This window comes from Falco peregrinus, chromosome Z, assembly GCF_023634155.1.
Source record: "Falco peregrinus isolate bFalPer1 chromosome Z, bFalPer1.pri, whole genome shotgun sequence".
NCBI lineage: Eukaryota > Metazoa > Chordata > Aves > Falconiformes > Falconidae > Falco > Falco peregrinus.
In genome coordinates, this window is record NC_073739.1 from 61,474,233 (window position 1) to 61,501,183 (window position 26,951).

Here is a 26,951-nt window from a genome sequence, read left to right on the forward strand (position 1 = left end):
ACTGTTTTACAGCGTGAGGAACTCATTGCTCACGTTTAGGTGTAACTGTTGATACGTGTATTGCAGAAAGTTCTAAGTATTAGTTTTTCTCCTGTAATAATTCTGATGGAATACTGCATGTTATTGCAACTTAAGGCACTCAACTTCATTCAATGAAGAGCAGATTGTAGAGGCTGTATACTTTCAAACAAAAAAATCGAAACAATTCCTAAAACTTCCATAAACAGAGAAATAGAGAGGTTTTATTTTAATTAGGAATACAAATCTTCAGTAACTTGAGTATCTCAAGACCGCATTTTCAATAGTTTTTATAATTATAATGGAATATATTTTATTTCTCAAAGATTTAGTATTATTTATAGTGATCTGTCTAAAATAATTTAGATATTTTCCAAAACTAATTTCTATTTTCCAGAACTGAAATGAAGTTTCTGTCTTCAGAGATAATGAAACAAATTTTAATTTCTGATGTACCATGACACAAGCACTTTCAGAATAGTGCCCTTCTGCAAAAAGATATTAAATGAAAAAAGCTAAAAAGCTGCATGCATAAGCAAACACACACGCCCTGAAACATACATATATAAGACAAAGGAAGTAGCAATCTTTCTTACATTTTTTGGGGTGCTTTGAGGCTTTTGTGTTATTTTTCAATTTTTCACAGTTACTCAAAATCAATTTCCTTGACTGTCTTTGACAGTTGTGTCTTTTGAATCACAGTGAAGTCTACGGAATTAGGGAGATAAAACTCAAACTCAGAGGTGGCTGCTGGGAGGGTTAGGCTTGTACAATCAAGGTATTTCACTTTTGAGGTTTCCCCTAGGTGCTCTGATGTCTTATCCAAACACTTTTCCACATCACAGGTCCCCTATAAACAGACAAGTTTTTTATAGCTGTATCTATCCATAAGCATACATACAGATGTGCACAAAGACACTGTCAATTGAATTCCAGTTTTCTCCACCTACCTGACAGTGGCCTCAGATCTCTTCTTTTCTTTTTTTTTTTTTTTTTTTTTTTAAAGTATGGTTGGCATGATTTCATAGTTCCATTCCACTCAATTTCTCATTCCCACTTCTCTGAGGTTAACTGATAGCCCATATTTGTCATTGATAAAAAGTTTCCTACAAACCTGTTATTAACATTCTCAAAACTTATTTAATTAAGCTCCAAAGCAAGCAATAGTTTTAACCAGTGTTTCTCTTGAATTCTTGGCTGGACACACTCTTATGTTGCTGTTATCCAAGGGTATCAGCTGCTTCACTTTAATGTATAAATTTATTTTATGAAAATTCTGTGACCAACTGACATTCCACAGATGCAAGTATATTATATAATTGCTGCTACTAAACTGGAGTCCGTATTTTATAATTACTTAAATTAGTTACTGATATGTCAGGGGAAGGACAGACGCAGCAAAAATAAATACATAAAAGTTATCCAGCTCTAAATCAAACTGAAATTGACAAATTAAAGAAAAGAAAAAGGAAAGACAATTGATTTAGTCTGGAAAAGTCAGGTATTTTACTTCCAGGGCAGGCGCTTTAACCACTGAAGCTCTACAGAAAGTGGGAACCTCCTCTATCTACCCACTTACTTCTTTTTAAGTATTACTGTTTCCAAAGGCTCCTCTCCACCTCACAGAAGCCTGTTGTTAATTCATTTTTAGAAGGGCATTTTAAACCAGAATGTACCTACTTAAAGCTGAGGCTAATTTTTGTGCCATAACCTTTGACTTCATGTCCTGTCTCTGTAGTTCTCATTTTGCTGCACTCTGTAGGTATGGGAAGGAAATAAAAAGAGGATAAAAACATCAATGCCTTAAGTTCAGTGACGGAAACTCACCCAGCTAACACGCAACACAGAGATCTCCTCTGGCTACCTACTCCAGCTAGATACACTCTGAATGTGTAAAGTATAGGGACTTTTAGATGCAATCAGGCATTCTCTGGTTCATCAGAGGATCTGCATGCTCTATACACAGACATTAACAACACTCTGATTATATTTCTAGATCTGGTTTAATATTAAGCACAAATGTCTCCCCTGATGTTTGGAAGTTTGGTGAAAATAAACTTATTATTAAAAAAATATTGTAACAACATACAGATAATCTATCCCTGTAGTGGCAGTATGCAGAAATATACTTGGATGCAACTCTATTAGAAAACTGTAAAGTGGGATAGTAACAGCCACGCAGGTTTGTAATCATGATAAGCTTGTATGAAGTCTGTTTTGGTGCTGGAGACAGCCCTACAGAACGCTCCTAGCCATTCATTCTGCCTCCACACCACCACACCTGGTTGCCAGCAAGGCCGCTGTGCAGCTGGACAGTAACACATGCTGAAGAACCTGCATGAAGCTAGCTGCAACCCAGATCAGTTCTGCCTATGTCCAACAAGCACTTGTGGCAGCACAGCCAGGCGGTGCTCTGAGGATGGAAAAGCTCACTTCTTTCTCTACCAACACCTTTATCTCAGAGTTTATACCAACTATGCTAAAATTAACTTTAATGTGGTTTTGTCTCCAATCCTTTCTTCAGGGGTTGCTGGATAACAAATATGTAAAAATAAAATTGCGTTTAATTGTAGGAAGCCCACAGAAAGCTTAACTTACCTCATGAGGTCCAAATGGGGCCCCACAGGCAGACAATCTGGGGAAGAGTGGAAGAGTTCAGCTCCCTGTTTTTCCAAGTTTCCTCCACTTTGTGTCCTCAATCACCTTTCACAGGTATTTTTTTTTTTTACCCTATAAAACACATTACATGCCTTCTTTTCCAACCCCTACAGATTCTTTCTTGACTTCTGCCACCACCATGACCTTGACATTTAGTCGAGTTTCACTCTACCCTGTCCTTGCATTCACTGAATCTTGTGTAACAGAGCAGGTAAGCTGTCGGTTTCCAGGGAAGTCTCCATATTTTGACTGAGCAATGATAACATAAACAGGTCAGTGAAAACAGATGGCACCTTGGTCCCAGCTGGCTAGTAAATTGACAGCCACAGAGCTAGATCAAAAGGCCAGCTACTACGTGGAGTAACTGCACACATGGTAAGAACATATGTGTCCAATGGCACCATCGGGATACCCCTGGCAGATGAATGGCAAATGAGGTTCAACAAGTAAGCAAGAGTTGCTGACTTGCAGCAGGTAACACAATGTGTTGAAATAGATGCTACAGCTAATTAATTTGGAATAACAACTACTGCACAGGTAGACTCCTTTGCTTATGGTTTTGCTGGCAGTAAGTCAGCATCACACTCTTTCACTGCGTATGTGATCAACTTAATAAAAGAAACCCAAACACCACTTCCAGCGCCAAGTTGAGCACATAGTTAAGTAAGTACAAGAGCTCTGGTTGGCTCAGCAGAATATGCAGGGAAAGGCCGGTACTATGTATCAGTCACACATCACTTCAAGTGATGTTACTCAGTATGCCTCCTGCCAAATACTCACCTTTCTGTATTACCATATTATATATACGCCATATCCTTTAAAATCAGCAGTCTCCTTTATGTTGTCATAGAAAATTTATTTTAAATTTATCTGTATATTTATGGAAAACAACTTTGTATGGGCCGGCTGGCACCAGTCTAAAATAAAGTATAAAAAAATACGCAACAAATATAAAACAAAGATTAAATATTTTGCACACTAGCTCTTTGAAACATACACGTAGTGAACCATAAGCAAGACAGTTCCTCATGCATCACTCTTTCCTTTCATCCTCTGATTGTATCATATAAGAGAGTAAGAGACCACTTCAAAGGTGGGGGGTAGACGGGTGGAAGGGGAATATCAATACCAGTCATTCATCAACTCAAACCTCGCCTTCCAAGCTTCTCTGTATAATTACCCCTGAACCAGCTCCTCCTGTCCTGCTTAAAGCTGCATCCTCAGCAGGCCATTGGCTCTGAAGCTCCAGAAGACAAAGTGATATGCTTACCTGGAGCCATTTGGGACCTCTAGGTGTTTATGGCAATAAAAACATAGGACCTCTCAACATTTTGAAATTGCCTTCACATCAACATGCATGTAACACACAAATAGAGCAGCCAACATGGCCTACACACACAACCCCGGATGCTACAGCCCTTGCTAACCTTAGCACTATAAGCCCTGTTAACTAAGACAGCAGTATTAAAATTTAAAGTACCACCACAGAATCCTAAGCACTTTTAGAAATAGATATGATCATACATGATCTTTACTAGAAGTCTCTAGATCTTTACTATGAAGTCTCAGCAACATTACAGAATGAGCACTTACATCCCGGTGATCAGCCATAAAAATACATACACGAACACAACTGAGGCAACTGCTCTGCAGCCACTTTTCAAACTCTGAGAAAAACATCTAACAGTATTCTATGTCAAAAATCATAGCAAGAGTAAGCAAGGTCGTGGCTACAGATAAAAAAAGGAGCCTCAAGAGCCACTTTCTGCTCTGGCTGAAGTCAACAGTAATTTAGCCATAACTTCAACACAGAAAGGCTTCGGCTCTCACAACAGTTTCAGGTTAATATAAAGCACCAATGCACCAAAAATATTTTTGTTAACTCTTTTTCTATCATTGCAATAATCTTAATGTGGAATTCATTTTATATTTTCTTGACTTTCTTAAATAATGGGCTGGCTTACTATTAAGTTTAAGACTTTTCATGTGTCAGAACCAAAAACAAGGAAGTCTTTTCCAAGTCAACAGATGTCCTGTGAAGTACAGGCTTTAGTATGCCATTTAAGTCAGAACAACATAGCAGTTCACTTTCCCAGCAATTACAGTTTCAGTTATTCACATAATTAACCTATCACTAAAAAAAGCTACACAGCACTATCAAGTTGAAAACAACTACAGAAAAATAAAATCAAATAACTGGCCTTTTGTGCAAGGGCTTAGGGTTCTATTCAGGTGCTGTCACACTAACACAAGCTTATTCAAGTACAGTGATACCCTTATAGTCCTAAGGTATTTTTTTGAAAGAAGGTAGCAAGAGAACAGAGTTTGTCAAGACATTTTGCTATGTTCTTATCCCAATACTATCTCAATAAATTACTAATGAAGAACAAAAAATAAACCAGATACAAATAAGAATACAAGCTTTCAAACCAAACAGTTCAAAAACACTAGAAAAATAATTCCCAGGCACAGAAATCTGACCACAGCACAGCTAAAACACAGTATCTGAGTTCATGTTATTGTAACTCAGTAATAATTTGTATGGAACATATAGTCTTTACTTCCACTAACCAAAGCATAGCTTAACAACCCTGTATGTTCAGTAGAACTCATCTATTCTTTGTTCCTACCTTTTCATCCATAGGTATGACTACAGAATTTTGTAAGGAAACAGTTTTACTTACCTGTCAAGTTTCATTTATATCATTCACAAAAAAAACCCAAATTTCTTCCTTGATATTTAACAACACAAAACGTCAATACAAAAGAAGAGCTTCAACAAAAGAACTTCTTGTCACTCTGGAAATCCCCCACAAATGCTCCTCTAGAAGAGGAGGATGGGCATAAAAAAGGTCAATGCACAACCCACAGGTTTTCATTTACAATCTTAATTTCTTTGTATGTGTTTTAAGGCAGATCAACAGCCACATTTAACTCTCATTTTAACTGCCCTGAGAAGAAGACTAACCTAGTCAAAACCTGTCAAAACTACATACTATACTGTGAGCACAATAGAAAATATTTCATATACTCACAAACTTCCTCTTCTTGGAAGGCTCAACTCCTTCTGCAACAGAAAAAAGTTACACTGTATTAGCAATAAAGCATTTCAATTCCAAGTGGCCTTTTTAAGACAAGTACTGTAATCCTTCCACCACAATACTAATAGACAGACTGAAGTGGTGTATTTGTACTACAAAAGATGATACAGATTTTGTATGCCCCACCTTTTACTTTTTGCCTTCCATTCTTATTTGAAATATTAAGATTAGCAAAGTGAAAATTCTACACCTCTTTATAGCAGCCATGTTAAAATGCTTCAAACAATAAGATGGAAGTCACATAAAAAAACCTTACAGTCAGAGCTATGAGGCTTTGGTAACTGCACGAAAATTTGCAAGTCAGTGACAAAGATATACAAAGTTCTTAGCAGTATCCATCATTCGCAAAAGTTACCAACACGATCAACACCTAAATAGGTGACCATTGCCACCAGACTTTCTACACTATGTTTTTTAACCCAAAAATCATTAAGTACACAACAGTTGGCCAATTATAAACCATTATTATTTATTACAATCTCCTGCAAAGTACTAGCATAACATCAGCACTGCTGTTGTATAAACATTTGCACAACTCTTGCTTAGAAGATTTAAAATACTGATTATGGGACTGACCAGATAGCCTGCTAATAAATTGCAGACAGAGTTTATTAGCATTTTAGTGTAGAAGAAAGCCACAAGATCCATAATGTTTTGCCCATCTAAAATAAGCATTATATATATATACACCCACAAGTAGATTATCTTGTATTGTACAAATCACAGAATAGCTGAGGCTGGAAAGGACCTCTGGAGATCATCGGGTCAGACCTGCTCAAAGCAGGGCTGATTGCAACAGGTTATTCAAGACCACATCTAGTTCAGTTTTGAACATCTGCTCAGAAAGAGACTGTACAACCTCTCTGGGCCACCTGTTCCAGTGTTCCAACTACCCTCACTTTTTCCCATGTCTCACATGAACTTGTATTCTGACTGTCGTCTTTGCAGTCATGTCCAGCAGGGAGTACAGCCTGCATTTAAATAAAGGGACAACTTGTCTCGCTTGGATACACAGATACATTTAAAGGTGAAGAGCATCACAGAAGACAAGGCTGCATGTGAGAGTGATTCAAGTTACGTGTACGCATGTCCTTAGTCACTCAACCGCAATATTTTATCTTTACTTTCAATATCCTCACAAAAGGTTGTTTTCAAGTATGAAACAGTTTGCAATCTGAAAGCTAAAGGGAATAATCACAGAATTCTCTTTCAATGAGAATATGCATATATGCATATATATGTATGCTGTGTACGTGCACACATATATGTTTATTTCTCACAGCACATAAAATTATAGGCATTGACCAGAAAATGCACATGAAAATACAGCTGGATAGATAAAAATACTTCAGCTGGGTACCTTAGAAAAGACCATAAGGGAATTAGTAATTATGTATTCTTCACAGGCCTTTAAATGGTGTGCAGTAAATAAGGCCCAGGCTGCTAAGTGAATGATAAGGATTAAAATATCAAGTAGCTGCTCAATTCCTGAGCACCACCCATCCTGTTCACTGAATGAGGCAGGAAAAAATAGTGTGAAACAATGTAATTAGAGATCATAACGCAAAAGCATAGGAGAGCAGACTTAGGGGCCTTGGTAACAAATTCTGGCACTTCCTAGGAAGTTCCAGCAACTGTTCAGAATTTGTAATTCAGAATAAGACCTTTTAGCATAACATGTGCTTACATACAAAAGAACAGTTACACCTGCATACAATATTGCATTATGAAGGTGAGTAATTCCCCTAAATTTAAAATGTCACATTCATCATGAACAAAATGTAACTGCAATTTAGAACCCACGTACTTCCCTTTGTATGTTTTTTTTCTTTAATATTTACAATGCCATTGTGTTCTATTTCTAACGTAAAACTTTACTTCCAATGCTAGGCACTATAATACTGTAACAGGCAATGCTTGTAGAAAAACTGCCAAAATGTATGAACAAGAATCACATCCCATTTAACAGAGCTGCAAAGTATACTTCAAATTTGTTTCTTATGATTCAGGTGTGGGTTTGTTTGGGTTTTTTATTTGGTTATGTTTTTTTTAAAATCAAAGAATGTTTGGGTTATAGTTTACCATTATAACACCACAGCAAATGACACACTGTCTTCTGGAGACACTTGAAGTCACAGTAATCTCTTGGCCCATTTTCATGAACATTGTCCTGAAGCACTACTTTGGACTACAGAATGAGCTTCCATAAGAGGTAACTCACTGTAATGACTTGATGATAAAGATGTTAAGAACTGCCGAGATCTCTCCATACAAAGTAAAAAATGAAACAAAACCTTGATCATGTAATTCGTACAGGAACACTTACAAAACGTTACAAACAAAGCATTTGTAAGGCTAGATTTTAGAACAGTATACACATAAACAAAACAAGGAATAAAATAAAACAAATATCCTTCCTCGATAATGTCTATACTCTCATATTTCCTATCTATCACAGAATTAATACACTAAAACTTGTTCTTCTGTCTCAGATGAGGCTGAATTTTTACAGCTTTTACATGATTTTTTCAGTGTCGCTTAGAACTCACCTGACACAAAAGATTTTTGCACAGCCTGAAAAAATTACAGTATCATCAGCTGTGTCAGTACAGACTTTCTTACTCCAGACAAGGCTCAACGTTGTGCTACCTTTGTAATAGTATAACAGAGCTCCACAGCTGGGTCTACACAAAGCAGGTGGGAAAAGTGTAAACATGCTCTACATGGGGCTAGCCTATAGCTTAGATTAATAATTTATTTTCTAGGTACATAATAAACATCCGTACCATTCAAAAACTAAAGCTGCCATTTTTACTCCTCTTCTCCCAGCTGTTTTACTCTCAGCCACGGAAAACAGGAAAGCACTGAACGGTACCATACTGAAAATCACTTAGTTCTTCAGGCTCGCAGTGCTCCAGCTCTATCGCAGTTACGCTGCAAAAGACCTGCAATGACTTCAGAGTTTTCTGGCATTACACCGTTTCCTTTCTGAAAGTCTCAATAAGACTCAAAAGACCAGCTGTTCTAGTTCTGCTGCACAGCACCCAAAACATACGGACTGCTGAAGGTAAAAATGTAGTGGTGTCAAGACCTTCAGATCACATACTTAGCAGGCAAGTCCCTGGAGAACTAAAAAGAGAAAAAGATGCCTTCACTACACCCTGCATGGTTCTCAGGCAGCAGTTCTGCCCCAGAGGGCATCACTATGCTCTTCTGCTCTTGCCTTGCATGGAATCCTCCTCTGGCTGCTTGACTTGGGCTAGTTTTAGGGCTCTTTCATGACAGTGCAATAACACAAAGCAGACTGAATGAACCAGAGACTCCTGCCCTTGAGGATCTTTGTGTCTCAAAAACTGGTCAGAAAACATAGTAAACCTTGACTCAGGTTTAAAGGATCTGTGCACGTTGTGCCATACTGCTCTGATGTTGTGTTAAGACCCATGTGTATTGAATTTAATTGCAGCTATCATTAAACGCCACACTCTGATTTTACTACCAGTATCATGGTTTTACAAGTACAGATACTTTTGGATTATTCCAATAACTATGATTCTTCCTCTGATCCTACACATGTGTAAGACTTCAGTATGGACAAGTTCAGTCAATGCACCAGAAAACAGACATCCAGCCTTATCAAAAAAAACCAACCAACTAACTGAATAAAGGATATTGAACTTCATTCTGGGTCGAACTTTTCACCCTACTAACTGGAAATACGGTTGAAATAATAGACCTATATAAAAAGGTTTAAACAACAGATGTGACTTAGACTAACTAACCTCATCTCATTTCTGTAAATATTACCAGCAAATTACAGAAAAATTAAAGTATTGAGTTTCCTCCCCTATATGGGAAGAAGATGTCATTAATTCATTGCTTGTTGAGGGTTCAATTTAAAAAAAAATCAGTAAAAAGTAGACACATTCATAAGCTGCTAAAGACACAGCTAAAGCTGTCAATACAGGTTGATTTTAGAACCACAGTAGATTCGCTTCATCTTCCAACAACTGCAATGTTCAAATATTCAAAATTTTTTACTTCTCAGAATTTTCATTTGTCCAATGAAGTAGTCTGAAATAATGTACCTTTTCAAGATAAATTCCAGTAATGCATTCATCAGCTGGGGAGGTGTTAAGTGTGTTAAAATTAGTATGAGACATTTTTTACATTGTTGCTCTACCCATCATCATAGTCTGTGAGCATCTGAGGGCTTTCTGGTAAAATGTTAGATCTTAATACACCGCATTAAGAATAGGTTAACACTGTAACATTAACACTGCATTAATAACAGTAGGAAGAAAAAAATCAGCAATAGCACACAATTCACCTTCTTATCATGAGCACTGACAGCAAGTGTTACTGCTTTGAGGGATGCATGTGAAGCATTTTTTTCTTAAGCAATTACTATGTTTTTGCTGAAGAGAAGCTGGGGAATGACAGCAGATTTAGCATTTGGATGTGGAAATAAGGAAAAAAAGCAGAGCAAGTAACATAGTACAGAATTGTACTGATCCATCAGGGAAAGGGCGTGCACTGTGCAAGAGCTTTTTACAAACTAATCTTTTATCTCTTTATAAGATTAATATATCAAGACATTGTATTAATTCATTGTAAATATCTTCTAAGCAAGGCAGTAGCAGGTTATGCTTTTTATTTGATTGCTTCTACCTTTGCCAACATTCAGTTCTTCAGATTCACAGAGCATACTATCAAGGGGCTCAGCGTGGAGACAGACCAACCACCCCATCAGCGGAGCCTCAGCACCGCACACCAGATGTGTCTCTCCTGCTGCAATTCCGTTTCTCCATCAAAGCTGTCCTTGTTCTCATGACAACTTACAACGTTTCTGGTTCCAAGAACAGTAATCCCCTGCCTCAGAAACAGTTGACTATGAACACTAGGGTTGAATTTTACAAATTCACCAGTTCAAGAGAGGATTAACAGATTTTCAAAAAGATGCAGAAAGGTGTTCAGCTCTTTCTTTCTCAAGGTGTTCTCACTTGGACCTGATTTCTTACAAAACGGGTGTAACTACAGAACTGTTCTCCCTTCCAGATGACCCAAGTGAGTTGTTTGGATCACCTCTTTCTCAAAAATCCTGGCTTGTCCCAGATTCAATTCTGTATTTACTTTTTTCAGGAGAACTGTACTGATCACCTCCTTCACTGGTTACAGAAGCCCCCAGTCAAGTTCATCATCTTTCCCTTTCCGCAGTAGCTGCCAAGGAGCTAGGCATTATTAATGCCTGATGGTAAAGCCTGACATTCTGTCTTTCAGCTGAGGGCTTCCATATTCTTTCCAGTCATCCAGATGCAGCCATCAGTTTACCAGAGTTTTTGTTTAGTGTGTGCCCTCACCAATTAAATCAAATGTCATCTCTTCACCAGCATTTTCATGAATGAAAGCTGCCACTTCTGCATGACAGGCTCTGGAAGGTAGTTACTGCTGTTCAGACAAGACTCTTCCAAGCTCTCCCATGTCACCTGCAGAACACTCCTTGGCACAGAACACAAGGCTTCTTTTAAATATTTTTAACTGTGCATTCCAACATACAGGGATGTTATTCTGCATGGTAACTTATGCCCTCACATCCCCAAACACTAAAAAAATCCTCATAAATAATGAATTTGAAGTCATAAATTAGCAACAACTACTGCAGATTTTAACAGGGGATATACTGTAAAAGGCACTCAAGCTCAGATTTACCAGAAAAGGTCACATTATTTTTGCCTAATTCAATGTTCTGTGTTCTATACAATTCATTTTTATCTCTTCAGTTGATTTCCCTGCTTTTGTTACAGGCACTGCTGACTTATCTTTCCAAGCAGAAACATACCTGTCCATCAGCTATATGGGTTCTGAGTTGATGTAAAAGGAAGACCCAGGTGCCTACTTCAAGCTAGGCATTATCAATTTAAATGTACATTACCTGGATCAAAAAGAATGTCGAACAGGCCACATATAAAAAACATACAATAAAAACAAATCAATTGCTTTATCATGTACAATGCAGAAGCAATTTAAACAATCTATTTGTATTTTCCTATAGATGAACCACATACAACATTTAGATTTGTAACAAACTAGATGCAACTAAGTAAACAGCAGATAAATCAGGTTTTGCTTTGTCTAGTATTCTACAAATTTTCTTATAGCATTAAAGAACCACTGATTCCTATGGAAGAAGGTGAAACATTTCAGAATTATTTCATGTGTTAACAAGGATTTTCCTATGAACTACACTATAGTCTGAAGTTTTTCCAATTATGGGATTGGTAGTAACATTTAGCAACGAAAAGAACTTGCTCAGAAAGAATTACATTGTTTAAGAGATACAATACAAATGACATACAACTAAATTTTGAAATAAATTAACAGAAAGCAAAGAACACCTCCTACACCAGAATGCACAGGCTGTAACTGTCTGTTGCGGGGAAAAGAAAGCTAAAGTACAACTGTTTCTTCAGACAGTAGCAAGCATCTGAATGAATGCCTTGTAGTCACAGCCATTCTCCTGAAAAGAGAGAATACTACAGGAGTCAGTCACTGGAAGAAGTTGTGAGTATAATCTCTTCATTTACCTTGCAAAGAGGAAAAAATAATTAAATTGACATGGCCAGAAAAAGATAAAGAAAAAAAAAAAATCGAAATTGCTACGAAACATACCCTTTTATAGGAATAAAACTCATCAACTCAGAAAAAAGTGCTTATTGGTATGCTTAATTTACACCAACTGAATCCGTTAATACTCAACACTTCAGAGACATACCAAATCAACCAAACAAAACCCCAAACACTGCAGCAGTAACCTACCCATCAAATGAGAAATAGTAATGCAATTAAGAATTATTCAGGCTATGCTTGATAACATTATCTCAGTTATATCTCAAGATTTCAACCAAAAGCAGAAGTGGTAGAACATGTCAATTCTACTTTCTTACAAAAATAATGCAGTGTAGCTTATTTGGAGAATTATTTACTACTGTCATTAGTGAAAGGTGAAAATTCCCTTTCCTGAGAAGCACAAACAGAGCAATTAGACTATTGCCAACATTGACTCAGTAAATCTCTGTATTAATTTTCTAGTGGTCTGACCTTTACTTCTTTCAAATACCTCCTAGTAAAATGTAATAGAAAACTATTACTTCAGGTTCTGTTTGTTGCCTACCATATTGCACTCTTAACTCAACTTTTTAAAAATAAATAAATAACCATGTTTCTTCAACGAAAAAGCATGAAAATCCTGAATGAACTTTCCACCTTAAAGTGCACAAAACCATTTCATCTAACACTGCATTAGAAAATCCATGCTCCATTCTGACCTGCTGTCGTACAGTCTATTTCACCCATCGGCAAAGCACCACATCACCACACTACTAATGGATAAAACTGTAAAGTGTTTGAAACACCAGCACTAAATGTATTCCAGCTGCCAAGTTCACACGACTATTGTCAACTTTAGAATTTAAGAGTGGTTTCATATATTTGGGGGAGGCATATGGGAAAATCACACAAGACATAAATGCCACTTACTGGTACAACTGTTCAGCTGAACAAATATGAAAAATGATACAGTTTATCAGAATTGGAAAATCCTGAATGCCTTTTGACTAAAGTCAAGGACTTCTCCAGGTTCTGTTTGATTGTCTAGGTTATTTCATCCAACTGAAAGCAGTGGTTTAAATCAGGCATACCTACACAGGATTGTGCTTATTATTAAAAAGCAAAAGGAAAAAGCAACACCACAGCACGCAGTGGCCAGCTTCGGCACTTCTTGACAATGCAGTTGCTGGAGACAATTATGCTCACAGGAATCTAGTTGCCTTCCTTTTCCTAGCTGTGGATCATGTTTTGTTTTATACAATGTTTGGTATTACACAATGAGTATGTTTAGCAGCTGCTGCTGAACTTTGTTGAAATCAGTAACTAGACGATAAAATGATTAAGCTTGCCTTTAGTATGAAAGAGATTTGCCTACATTAGACTTCGATCACAACAGTTTTTCTTAAGTCATTTCACACAGGATAGAAGGGGCTAAAAAAAGTCCAAACCCATTTATTCCTTTTTCTAGGACTGCTACCACTAACAAAACACAGGCCTTGCTCTACCTAGACACATGCACAACCATCAGCTGGAAGGGACCATGTATGCTGGAAGGGAAAGTACACTTGAACTAAGTTCTAAGCCACGTTCATCAGAGGAACTGAGTCACGAGAGCCTTTCCAAGGGGGTTCTTGTGCCCATAGTGTCCGCTCTGGGACCCACAGAGCTAAGTTCTGCATCTGATCTTCATGCAAGGGTAAAGAGAAGATTTTGGGCAGGCCAGGAACAAAGGGCAAAAATCTGTTTGTTATACTTTCCCCACCTCAAAATCACATGGAACAGCAGTGGCAAACCACTAAATATTCATTTTCAGCAGAAAACAGAAATATATCTTCTGCAGAAAAAGGTTAATTTATGTTTTCTCTGTTCATCATCCCAGATCTTCTGCCCCTTAAGCAATTAAAGGTCTCAAAATTAGGCATTTTTATTAATGTTGACATTTAAAGCAGTATTTATAAATTCAAATTTGATTGGTTCAGCTGACCCCACAGCTTACTGGTAATATACTCCACTGATGTGGAAGAATAGTTCAAGTTTGAGGGCAAGGGACACACTGGAAAAATTAAGACTGTCTGGAGACCAGAAATGTAAGTATCAATCCCATTTGTGAAAACAACTTAGTCTAAATGAACGCTTGATGTTTTCCCTTAAAACCTGTAGTCACATGTTTCTCTCAACAAGCTGAAATTTGATTATTTCCTACAGATCTTTAAATGCCCCAAAATACCTGAAAGATCCATACTAGTGTCTGCCACTCCCAACCAAGAGACATTCTTGCTTAAGAAGCCACATTCTCATGACCTTTCATCTTTGCCACTATTATAAACATTAACATTGCTCTTCATGGGCCTTCTCAACATGTCTCCTACTTTGTCTTCTGCTTGTTTGCCACACTTGGTGCTGAACTGCAGACATTATTACTGCCAATACTGCTCTTCCTGTATGGTAAGCAAGAGGCACCCCCACCACCAGCTGCTGCACAAATCTTCAATTACTAGTCAACACTGCAAAGCAATAAAATTGATTTCAACCTCTCTAAAGACAATATGGCAAAAATATCCTCAATTCTTATTGATACTACACTGCTTTCCCTGCTGACGTTACCCAGGTTGGCTGTGATCTCAATTTTGAGTATCCACTGCAAGGAAGACAAGAAGAAGAAAGGTAATTTTTCTTTGGGGATCTGAACGCTCTTTTTAAGCATTCCTTTCCTTATCAGAAAAGGGATCATAATACAAACATTAGCAGTCTGCTATTTCTGGTTTTATTCACAAGTCTCAAAATGTGTACAGATATACCTGCTGCATCAATCACTGACCTAAAAACTCAGACACAGGCAGGAAGCTGATGTCTAGCAAAGACCACCTTGAGGCACAAACCCAGCTTCTTAATACTGACAATTTCACTGGAAAAATCCTTGAAAAAACAATACAAAATACTAGACCAGTGCTTGAGCACTGTATTAGAATTTGTGAACTCCTGACATTAAATAAATCACTGTTTCAGTCTATGCAAGTTTTTCACCTAAAAAACACAGTGGACAGACAATCCTTCTCAGCTACAGAAAGCAAAATTGTAACAGTGATAAATCCTTTTCTGTAATTTATATCATCACTTGGTCTCTCTGTATCTGCTAGCAATAAAGTCAGGTATATTTTATAGTTGTTGTTTGCACTACTACAATTCTAGGTAAATTGAGATTAGGGCCTAGATAATATTTCAGTTTATTGCCATTTAATAGCCAATTTCATCCCACTCCCTTGTCTAACATGGCAGATGGATTGTTCTAAGTCAAACTACAGTAAATCACATCAGCAACTGTATTAAGTTTGTGCAAACATTACATTTTTTTAAATTCCCTTTTACCTTTGACTGATAATCCTATTTATACTGTCTTAATAAGGTCTAACAGTGTACGTGAAGGTTACTTGAATTTATACCTCTCTCTAGTATGTTAGTCGGCTAGTTTCTGTTGTGAAATATCTACTAATTAATTGGAAGAACCTTCAAATGCCACAGAAATTTCTTGTGTGACAAGTCTCAAAGACCCTCAAAAAAAAAAAAAGATTTTTAGGACAAATACCTTCAGTTAGGCATCTATTCAACATGGAAAGTTAAAGACTGCAAACCACAGTTTCTTCTCTACACTTTCTAGCTGTTTTAAAGCCCACAGGAGGCAACCCAATCCTAAACAGACTTCTGCCATAGGGAATAGCATAACAAATCCCTCCTAGTCCCTGTACTGATTTATATGAGTCATCTGGCAGGCTAAGTCCAGCAGCTTTCACCTTTCCTGCAGTCATGCCACCAATATATCTGAGTAAAGTAAAGCACTTGTGTATTTCCCATGGTAATTTAATTACTGAAGACAAGTACATGCAGAATAAAGTAGGTCTCTGGGGGAGAAAAAAAAACCTGTATTTTTGACAACACAAATCTTATCTCAGTACGGTTGAAATACCTCCCAACACTGGTGCCCTCATCCCCCTGTCATCATCCTACTTCTTGGTAAACATTTCAAATTCTAGCCCACAGTTCAGTCCCACTCCATCCCCCTTTTTTTTTTTTGTGTCCACACTATGCAGACATCCCACACCTAAATGAGGATGTATGTCCACTAATGTAATCATATCTTAAGACTACACTTCTGTAATATTCTTTTGCGTACATACTAGCCTTTATGCCAGCCAAACAATTTGCACCACAGCTATTTCTATTTTTAATCAACTGGGAAGCATGCAAGCACCACTGAGATAGAGGCCACACATATGAAGCAACAGCTGAAAACATCTAATTATAACTTGGCACTACCTTCTACAAAACTGAAGTTTTACTGAGTAGAAAAAGGAATACTGTGGATTAATTTTGTTTCCATTTTGTGGTAGAAGGCTGTAAAATCTATCCAGTAAAATGAATATTACTGACAGACTGACTTGCTCAGACTAATTTTATAAGGAAGGCAACCTTAAATTGCCAAAGAGAGGATCCACTTGTAATATCTGACTGCAAGCTATCTTCTGCTTCTATATTTATACCTCTGCCAGACTCTCTAACGCTTGATAAACATAACTTTCTAGCAATCAATTGACTATCAAATCAAACCTCTATCAGCTGTTGCCAGAGAGGAGCGCTAGGGAATAGTACTTTCTCTGCACTCCCCTGCCTACTGGATGATTTATTTTTTAAAAGAGCAGATCCTGTGATTAATAAGTTACAGTAATACCTTATTCTTGGAGCAGACTCTTCAATTAGTGAATTTACAGCAAATTGAATTAAATACATGCTGAAATTTACAGCAAAAAGCAGTAAAGTTCTAAGAATGCATGTGGGTTTAAAATTTACTTAAGATGTAGTCTAGCAAGATATACAATAGCATCTGATCCATCTAGCCACTTATTACTGATAGTCATAAGTAAATAATTCTTTTTACTGAGGCTTCCCACCTATTTAAGACCTTCAGTCTAGGTTTAGCAGGTGGAGACATGGTTCTCAACAGCAAACTATTTCTTTACAACTTCAAGTCACGAGACACAGGTAGGTAGAGAAGAACACAGTTCTAGAAAAATGTTATCAGCTTAAGAGTTACAGTATGTGCAACAGTGACCACTGCAATTCCAGAAGAGACCTCATAAGCAATAAAGAATGCTTTAAATAACCTTTATTTACAGATGCTGCAGAAATTTTTCAGTATGAGTTAAAATTACCATGCTCTGTAACCAGTTGATAAGGTACTCACACCAGAAAGACTTGGAAACAAACAATCTCTGCTGAAACGTCCTCTCTCTTCACAACCAGCTTGCAGTTTTTAATCTGATTCATTCTACTATCATTCTACTATTTCCAAGCTAACAAAATTCAAAATAATCTTCATAACTGCTATCTACAAGCATTCCAAATGTATACTGGCAGTCTATATGGAATACAGATTTATTCATATTATGTACTGAAACACAAGAGTTTGAAAATAGTCTGAATGCTTTCCCTTATAACTCCTTCACAACTTCCATGCTCCCATATCAAATTGATTTTTGGCTGTTACCTTTCCCAGCTTTATTTTAGATCATTACTCCTGCAGCACTTTTAACATTGTCTTCCTGTGTTTGTATTTGTTATCCAAAAAGAAGTTCTAGGAAACAAAATATTCAGCAATCCTTTATATTAAGCTTCCATTTCATGGCACCACCAAATAATGTAATATATATGGCAAAAGATATGTAAAGACTACATCTACACTAGGTTTTTTTTATGTATGTCTGAGAACACACCCTGCACTGTGGGTCAGAGCAGACTAGTTAGAACCCACAGTGTTTCAGCGTCTTTGATACGGTCTATTCTGCTTATCAGCTAAAAGATGCTATGCTGAAAAGGCCACTTGAGAGCTCTGCATCACCACAGAGCAGGCAGAGGCTAGCATGCGGTGAGTACCACACCCTTCGATCAGACAGTTGGTCACACTGGAAAGGACCTCTGGAGGCCATCTGGTCCTGTTCTCCCTTCAGAGCAGGGCTAACTTCCAAGTGAGAGCAGGCTGCTCCAGGCCTTTGCCACTCAAGTTTTGAATACCTTCAAAGGTAGAGCCCTCTGGGTAACTCATTCCAATGCTCAAACACCTCAATTAAGAAAAATTTATTCTGCCTATTCAGATTTTCCCTTCTGGCAACCCGTTAGCGTTTCCTCTCATGTTTTTGCACTGCACCTCCATGAGCGTGTCCATCTATTACGTGGTGAAAGACAGCCATTAAATCCCATCTTGGCCTTTGCAACGCTGAACAAACCTAGCTCCTCAGCCCCTCCCTGTACAAAATGAAGTCCAGCACCTTTCTTCTACCAGGGGCTCAAGTTTGGATGCAGTTATTTCAGATGCATCTCTTAAGTGTCAGTTAGAGGGGAATAATCACCTCCCTCGACCTACCAGCTATGCTCTTTCAATTTTACCTACTTTCTGCACACCCTGTAATTGCACAATATACATATTTGTAATCACAAATATATAAAGGTACTGTTCATACCTTCAGCAGCTGTTTAGCACTGGTTAGATAAGCTAAATACTCCTGCCACTGCCTGTTGTTGCTCATTCTGCTGTCAAATGGTCACTTTCACACCCAACGCATGATATGAGGCAACTCAATACTGCATGGACGGAGGAAGTACCTCCTCCAGTACCTAGAGAGAAGAGTCCTCTCAAAACATTTTTATTACTTCTCTCTCACATGCAGGTCAGTCTCAACCACTTCCAGGCCTGACCCAAAAAAGACCGAAGACACAAGGCTGCACAGACAGGACTAACCTAGGAACCTAGAACCGCCCACCAGCTGTAGGCCCTAAGATCCAGATCCAAAGAGAAATCTGTAGAGAAGAGGCTCACCACTGTTTGAAGCCCAGCCTTCCCCGACTTGCATCAAATCAATCAATCAATCAAAGTCTGGACACAAGCTCATAGCTGGCCAAATTCACAACACCGTATCTTTACAACTCTACTAGCTTTTGCCAGGACAGGCCAAGATGCTTTCCACTCAGTAAGGATCAGTCTCCACATTGGAAATTCACAGAGCATGTCCCTTGCTGCTCCGAGTCACCCAAATCACTATGCCACAAATGCACTTCTGGGTTCAGGACAATCTGCAAAATGCATGCTGACATGCAGGCAAATCACCTATAGTCTGCTGAACATAGACAGAGGATCTTCTGGGCAAGTTGTACCTCAGCATCCTCTGAATCAACACTGCTGCTTTCATGAGATACACCGTCTTGCTTCCAAGTCTTCCAAATATAGTTGTTCTCTCACACCCATGAGGTTAGGAGACAGATGAAGGAAACCCAGGGACCAGACATGTAGAACAAAACACCCCTACAAGCCCCCCAGGATGTATTCCTAGGCACAAGAACAGTATTCCCCCACCAGTCTGATGGTCTTCCCCCACCCCCAGTGTCCCTGATACAGGCAACAGTCTCAGTAAGCTGTGCAGGCTGGGCTTCCATAACATCCTGCCACCTGGGCAAACAGCTGCTGCACAGGAAGGCAAAAGGACTAAAAGGGGTTCCATCAGTCTTTATGGAGCCAAGAGACAACATACCATTTCAAACTAACAATTTTGCTGGGTTTGGGGGGGGGCTGTTTGAATTTTTTTGTTTTGTTGTTTTTTAAACTAGAAAGTGCTGAATCAACAGGCTTAATGAAAGACATGTTAGTTTTGTGGATGGCAATTTGCCATCTCCAGCCTAAAAGCAGCTGGCAAAGTAGCTGTTGCTTTAGGATGGCAACAAGACATGAGAATGGTGGCTTCTGTACACCTACCTACCCCTACCACCAGGAGCAAATGGCAGCTCATCCTGAGGCAATAAATAGAGACCAAGGAGAGTGATAAAACAAGCTGTTGGAGAAACTTCTGCCAATGGGAAGCAGTGAATGAATTCCTTGTTTTGTTTTGCTGGCATAGGCAGCTTTTGCTTTACCTCTCAGCCTACAAGTTTTCTCACTTTTACACTCTATTCTCTTCCTGATCCCACCAGGGGGGAGGGGGGAGTAAGCGAGCAGCTGTGTGGGTCTTAGTTGTCAGCTGGGGTTAAAGCATGACAGTACAGTAGGGCATTGGAGTATGGTGGAAAACTGCTGAAAAACTAGGTAATAAGAGGAACCAAAAGCTAACACAGCTTATGTCCACAGAACTGCACTTCGGTTTATTTTTCTTTGACTTTCCACACTGAGGGAATTACCTGGACAGATTCTAATATTACTGCGCACAGAAAGTAGCTAGTCAAGAGAATGGGCTCCTTATGAGACAGTACAGACTCACTCAAAATTATTTTCCACTCTTACTTAAAAAATAAAAATAATAATAATAATAATAAACAACCCCACCACCACCAAAACATACTTAATTCAGTTTTACATCTGTAACCCCCAAAATGCCCTTCCCCTAGACCCCCAAACCAACAGCTTAGTAATGACAATGTTTTTACAGGCTAAAAGGAATAATTAATACAAGTTGGGAACAGTAGCAGTCAACACAACTAATAATTAGTCAGAAAGAACTGGGCTAACAATGGTGATTGAAGTCATAACTTAGAATGCAAGACAATGTCTGTCCATTTTTCTTTCTTTCATAAAACCAAGGCTTTTCTTTCAAGACCAGGACTACTGCCACTGATCTACTTGAACCTGTATCAAGACTGTATGTAAATAATTTGATGAATTCTGCAAGTCCATAAATCTAAACAAAAGTGCAGAACAGGATTTCTGGAAGTGGTAGTAATGGATACACAGTTTCATTTTTGCTGGACAATCACAAAAAAGATAAAAAGTAGATACAGTTTAACAGTTACTGATGCTCTAAAATACCTGTTACTTTTTATTAGCCTAGAGAAGTTCCATAGTAACATCATGCTCTCTGAGTATCTCAAGGTTTTTCGTACATTGTTAACAGAAAGCGTATCTCAAAAAGGTGAAACCACCTTACAAACTAACCAGTACTGCTATTACATCTTGTAATATCATCTTTGATGCCGTCTTTTTTTCACTCTGAAACACCATATCACAGCTTGATAATAGACTATTTGATTATTTTCCATATCCTTGCCAATTTTGTAATTTAATGAAAGCCTTTTAAGAATGACAGAAGCGAACTGCACATGTGTTTAAGAAAACTGTCACCACGCAAAGAAAACCAAAGTAAAACACTTCATGCAGGTTCTACTTCACTTTGCAGATACAAAATACCTCCCCCCAACTTTTTAAAGTACAACAGCCGCATTTGAATATGAAACTCTCCAGTGCTGAAGTTCACTTTTACAGACAGTGATTGTATCATTTGCAGATAAGTAAAAATAACTAAATCTCCCACCAAGCACATAGAAGAGCTGCTCTCTAGTAACAATACTCTGCTGACACAACATTCCATTGTGAAAATGGTCCCTCAGTAAAGGCACTCACTTTTGTAGCTGTTGGTTCCACTAGCCTCTGACGGTGGCGTGCTGAGTTGAAATGACTCTTCTGAGGTGCCCCTTCCTGACAATGAATGGAGAAAGGGGAGGAAGAAGAACAGAGAAACAGGGGAAAATGGATCATGGAGGGGACGGAATGGAGGATGTTGGAGAAGGGAGAGTATTTAACTCAACTGCATTTTCACTAACTTTGTAAAAGCTTTATTACATCAATTTCAATAATACCACTGTATAAATATCACAAAGAAATGACATTTTTGCTAGAAGTAGCCTCATGAAGCTTTTATATTGTGCTATTCATATGCATTTAATGATGCCGTCTACTTTAAATAGACATATATGCACACATGTACACATGACTACTTCATTTCTAGATACACACATTAAAGTTTAAAAACCCACCCGTTTCACTCTTCTCAAGTATACACATCATCTTACGTTTTCTGTATCAATTTAAGAAGTTACATACAAAAGAACCCAACCCACTAGCCATCCCACCCAAATGGATTCATACTCTAAAGACCAGCATCTCCTCTAATAAAAGAAAGACTTTTCAGATTCACATTCTCCACCCAGACCTTCAACAGACTAACATAGTTCAGGTATTTTTACCTAGCAGAGGTTAGTACCTTTTCCTGAGAAAACCTGAGAAATAGCAGGCTCACAAATGTAAAAAGATGAGCATTTTCTCTTAGGAAAAGAAATTTGAAAGAGCATTCCACTGAAAAGATGGAAGCACAACAGTCTTCATCACATGTGTAAAACTCTTCAGGATAATACCTTACTGCAGCCACTCTTACAATTACTTGGATTTTTGCAGCTGCAAATAAAGGACTGCCTCCTAGGCTTTCAACAGTCCACCGCTCTGTTGTCTGTTCTTGCTGTTTCTTGTGGTTTACTCCTACTAATTAAAATCCGTACCGAACAATCTCTAGAACAGAGACCAGTCTGTCCCTAACTTTCTCCTACATGGATGGAGCTATTCACCTTTCAAGAAAAAAAAATTTTGAAAAATGACATCCACATACCAAACTGCCTAAGTACCAAAAAAAATTGGAACTAGAAAAATAATTTAAGCAAAAATACATACTTTGAGTAACTGTACTGTATAGTCTGAGATTTTACAACGGGGAAAACTTAGCATTTGTATCTCCTTTTCCTCCAATGAAGGGAAAGAATACTACAGATTTCTATTTCTTATGCTGGTGTTACTACCTCTCAGGCTTTAGCAGATCAGATTATTGGAGAAGTTTTGGTTCTCTTTCACACTGACACTCCCCCTTTTACTGAAATCGTCTTGAAACTCTTCAGACACCTTAAAGCCACACTGAAGAGGCGCGACTCTAGTACATCTAAAAAATATCCTCAATTAAGGTATTAGGATGAACAGTTTTTCTGGAAACTGATTCAATTTTTTTCTTAGTTCTAGACAGCCTGCATTCAATTTAACAGCCTTGCAATGTTTTAACCACCTGAAACAACAGCGCTTGCTCGGTTTGCACTCAAAATTAAGAAAATTTCTAAGTTAATTTGCTGCGTGACTTCTACCAAATACGGCATCCGAACTTTCAGGAGATAATTTCTCAAGATTTTATGGCACTGATGGAAGAATTGGAGGTGGTTTTTTTTCTGGTGTGTTTTGTTCTTTGCTCTTGACATATTTTAGTATTAGTTATTATGTCTGTTCTCCCTTCCTTCCAAGACTTTTAACAATCTGCCTAAAGATACTTAATCTTGAGTCCTGTTTTTGACAGCTTAAATTAAGATTATTAAGAAATACTTACACTTTCACAGATGATAACCAAATAAACAGGAACACTTCTACATAACACTGCTTCTGCTAGAATTCAATGAGAGCATTTTTTACTGACATACGTGCACAAAAAACAAGGTAGTGCAGGAAGAACTCTCAAAACACCAAGTTGTGCCAACCAGCCAAAACCGAAGCAAATCTTGGGTTTGCCTGTAACTGCGTTTTTTAAAGGCTAGTTTTAAAATACAGTGCTGTTTCTGGCCAAAGCACTTGAATTAATCTGGTTTCTTTTTTGCTTTGCACTCTCCAGCACTTTTAAGTACATACTGAGGAATGCAAGGGTTTATTTTCATTGATATGGAACATGAGCACTATTACTGAAACCAGAAAAAGACGACAAGAGGTTATTTATCCAATGCTGTCCATATCCCACACAGCACAACAGTCAAAAGATTCTTCCAGGATATGAGAGATACTAGTTCAAAATCCTCTACCTGCTGAATATTCAGAAGACAGAAAACCTATATTTAGTTTCTTCTCCAAGATACTATAAATACTCTGTCTCAATCTCTCCACAAACTTTCCAGTTAGACAGCCTCTCATTGCTGTAATGAGTATGAACTCTACAGTCTGCTACTTCAGGTATTGATCTGATGGGGAGGAAATGTGGGTCAAGAGTCTGCTCCAAATGACAGGAAGCAGAGGATGAAAATTCATGAGACCATTTCCCTTTCTTTATCACTTTCAGAACCAGTACACAATTCCTTCTAGGAGTCTTCTCTTAAAAAAAAAAAAAAAAAAAAACCAACCCAAAACCACAACACACCACCAAAACCAGTTGCATTTGTAAAATGCAAGATAGATCCGCTCATATTTCTGAAAAGATATTCACAGGGTTCTTCAACTGAAAATACATTTCTACTCAATTTGGCAAACATTTCTCGTGATCTCGAGACTCTGCTTTTCCAAAAGTAGTTTTTACCACTCCTTAACAAAAAGGCTTCCACTCTCAGCAAGACACCATGCAAATCCAGCTATGTAACTCAAAAGTATCTAGTGGAAATAATCAAAGATTATAGCCAGCTTGGGAAGGTTACATCATATTCAGCGAATTAAAGACAGCAGGAAGAGTGGAAACTAACACTAATTAATAGAATCAGCATCACAGAAAAATTAGTTGTCTAACACTTGCACAAACATTTGGTGACAATTGCAGAAGGCTTTTCTACTGATGGTACTGTCTTTTGACAACACTCCATTAAATTACTGGTGTAACTGACTAAAGTTAGCAGGAAGTACTAGGGCTAGGTCACCTTCTCTCTTCTCATTTTGGGAGACACTCTTGAAACCTTTAATCATTTCTTTCTAAATTCCTCAATGCCTTTTCCCATTATCATCTGACATTAAAGTTTAATGTAGTTAAAAAACAGATGCTTGAAAAGGGTCTCCTTTCTACCACAGCTTGGATCCAATGGTAGGGTCCACTTAATCCTCACATTAACCAGCAAGAGTGCTGGTCTTCAGAGGCCCTACCTTCTCTCTTATTAAGGTTATTAACCCATGGTACAGGATCTCCTGTTACAAACTGAGAAGCTGGGAATTCTTCTCTGTTACGGGGCAAGGTTTTTTTCCATCTTGTCTCCCCTTTAGAATGCATTTCAGGAGCAGTTAAGAGCTGCAACGAACAGTTTACACCTGAAAAATCCCAATACAGCACAGATACCATTTCAGAAGCAAAAAAGTATACCTAAACTGGTGTGATTATTCCTGTGACAATGGAAAGAGTCTTCAGGCTATTAAAATGCTTATGTGGGCTGTGCCTCCAATGACACCAGCCAAGTTGGTACACCAGTACAACATCCTTAATTAAACGTATCAACAGTCAATTTTATTAGCACAAAATCATCAGATGGGTAGACTTGGTGCAATACTGTCTTTTAGCAGGATTAACATCAGCAGATCCATGACATACTGCTGCAGAGAATCCATAGTAGTTTTGATACTAACAGACAGTAAAACTCAAGACAGCTACCAGATTCACTATCCCCTGTGTTAACAACAAAGGAAATTTCAGTTCTATTTTTAATCATAAATGTATTCCTCTCACTTTTGTGCTGCTAGTCACTCGGTACCAAAAGCTTCACATCCTTGGTTGGACACTGGATGTGAGCCATGCCACAGCTTCCCACCATGAAGACTTCAGCAGCAACCAGATTCAGGAGCTCCTTTCCCCAGCTCTTCCACCAGCTCATTCCTGCTCTAAAGCCGGAGCTCACTACTCCACCTACTGTACCTGTACAATTGTGTGTGGTTCTAGTCTGTAAAGCCCCACACTGAAACAATTCAGGCCAAACATAGCTGCTGTGGGAGCAGGGAGGGTCACAGCCAGTCTGGTGAACTGAGACCTGGGCTGCTATGAAATGGATCACCGAAGTGAACAGCCAGACTGGAAACTCCATATGCCACTCTGCTACTAAAGCTCTTTATGACGGAACAGCCAGCAAAGCCTAGCAGGCAAATCCAGGCAGGGAAGAAAGTTTATCATCAAGAAATGTTATCACATGAAAAGAGCTACCTTGAAGGTGCAACTGAGATCAGCAAGAGATTAACAAAAGCTGTTGGGACAGCACATGTGAAAAACATAACCGGAATTAGAGATCACAATAAAGATGAGAGTAAAGACAAGCCTGTTCTTTCACAATGGAAAAATTCAATATAAAGCATCTGACATATGCAGAGACATTAGACCGTATGCATACAGGTTTTTCATTATATGATAACCTTATGCCCCTTAGTATTGCATTCCAGCTGATAAAAGAAACCCACAACCTTCTGCAAACATCAGCCACATGTACTGCTCCAGACAGCACTGTCTAATAAGGGCAGAGAAGCCACAGGAAAGAAAAGGCTAGGATCAAGGTCAGTGTCTCAGAATCACAGCGATCCTTCATTTAAGAAGGAAACAAAAAAAAAAATAATCTGCACATTGAAAAGGCTATGCATTCAGAGAAACTGCGGTTATTACCAGCAAAGCACATGTGGATGCATGATACCCTCACAGGGTGAATGTCCTTTCCAGAGAAACAGGTCAGTCGCAATTATCAGTTGACATAATAAAATGGCAAAAAACTAGCTCCTTACAAAGGGCAATATGATTCACATCAACAAGGAGAGCTGAAGGAAACACGGAAGAATCCTACAATTCTCAAACATAGCAAAGTATTTTACATAGATGGAATGCAGAAAACTGGCCAGGAACCAGAAAGATTCAGAGATTTATTAAATTTAACAGCTGAGTAGTCTGAGAAACACCCTTGTGGAAAACAGTCACCTGTAAAGAAAAGAAGAAAAAAAAAAAAAAGAAAAAGAAGAAAAAT

The 26,951-nt window shown here is 38.2% G+C and overlaps 1 protein-coding gene across 3 annotated transcripts in view; it reads right to left on the reverse strand.

Annotated features, from left to right (window-relative positions):
• MAST4 (microtubule associated serine/threonine kinase family member 4) overlaps positions 1-26,951 on the reverse strand; it is a 274,327-nt gene that overhangs the window by 149,404 nt on the left and 97,972 nt on the right. For 2 of the 3 annotated variants that reach the window (XM_055791202.1, XM_055791200.1), the window contains exons 4-5: positions 21,811-21,885; positions 5,712-5,743 (exon numbers count right to left, since the gene is read on the reverse strand). In XM_055791202.1, the coding sequence (XP_055647177.1) occupies positions 5,712-5,743; positions 21,811-21,885 (107 nt within the window). The remainder of the gene's footprint in view (positions 1-5,711; positions 5,744-21,810; positions 21,886-26,951) is intronic. The other variant, XM_055791201.1, reaches the window with a different exon arrangement.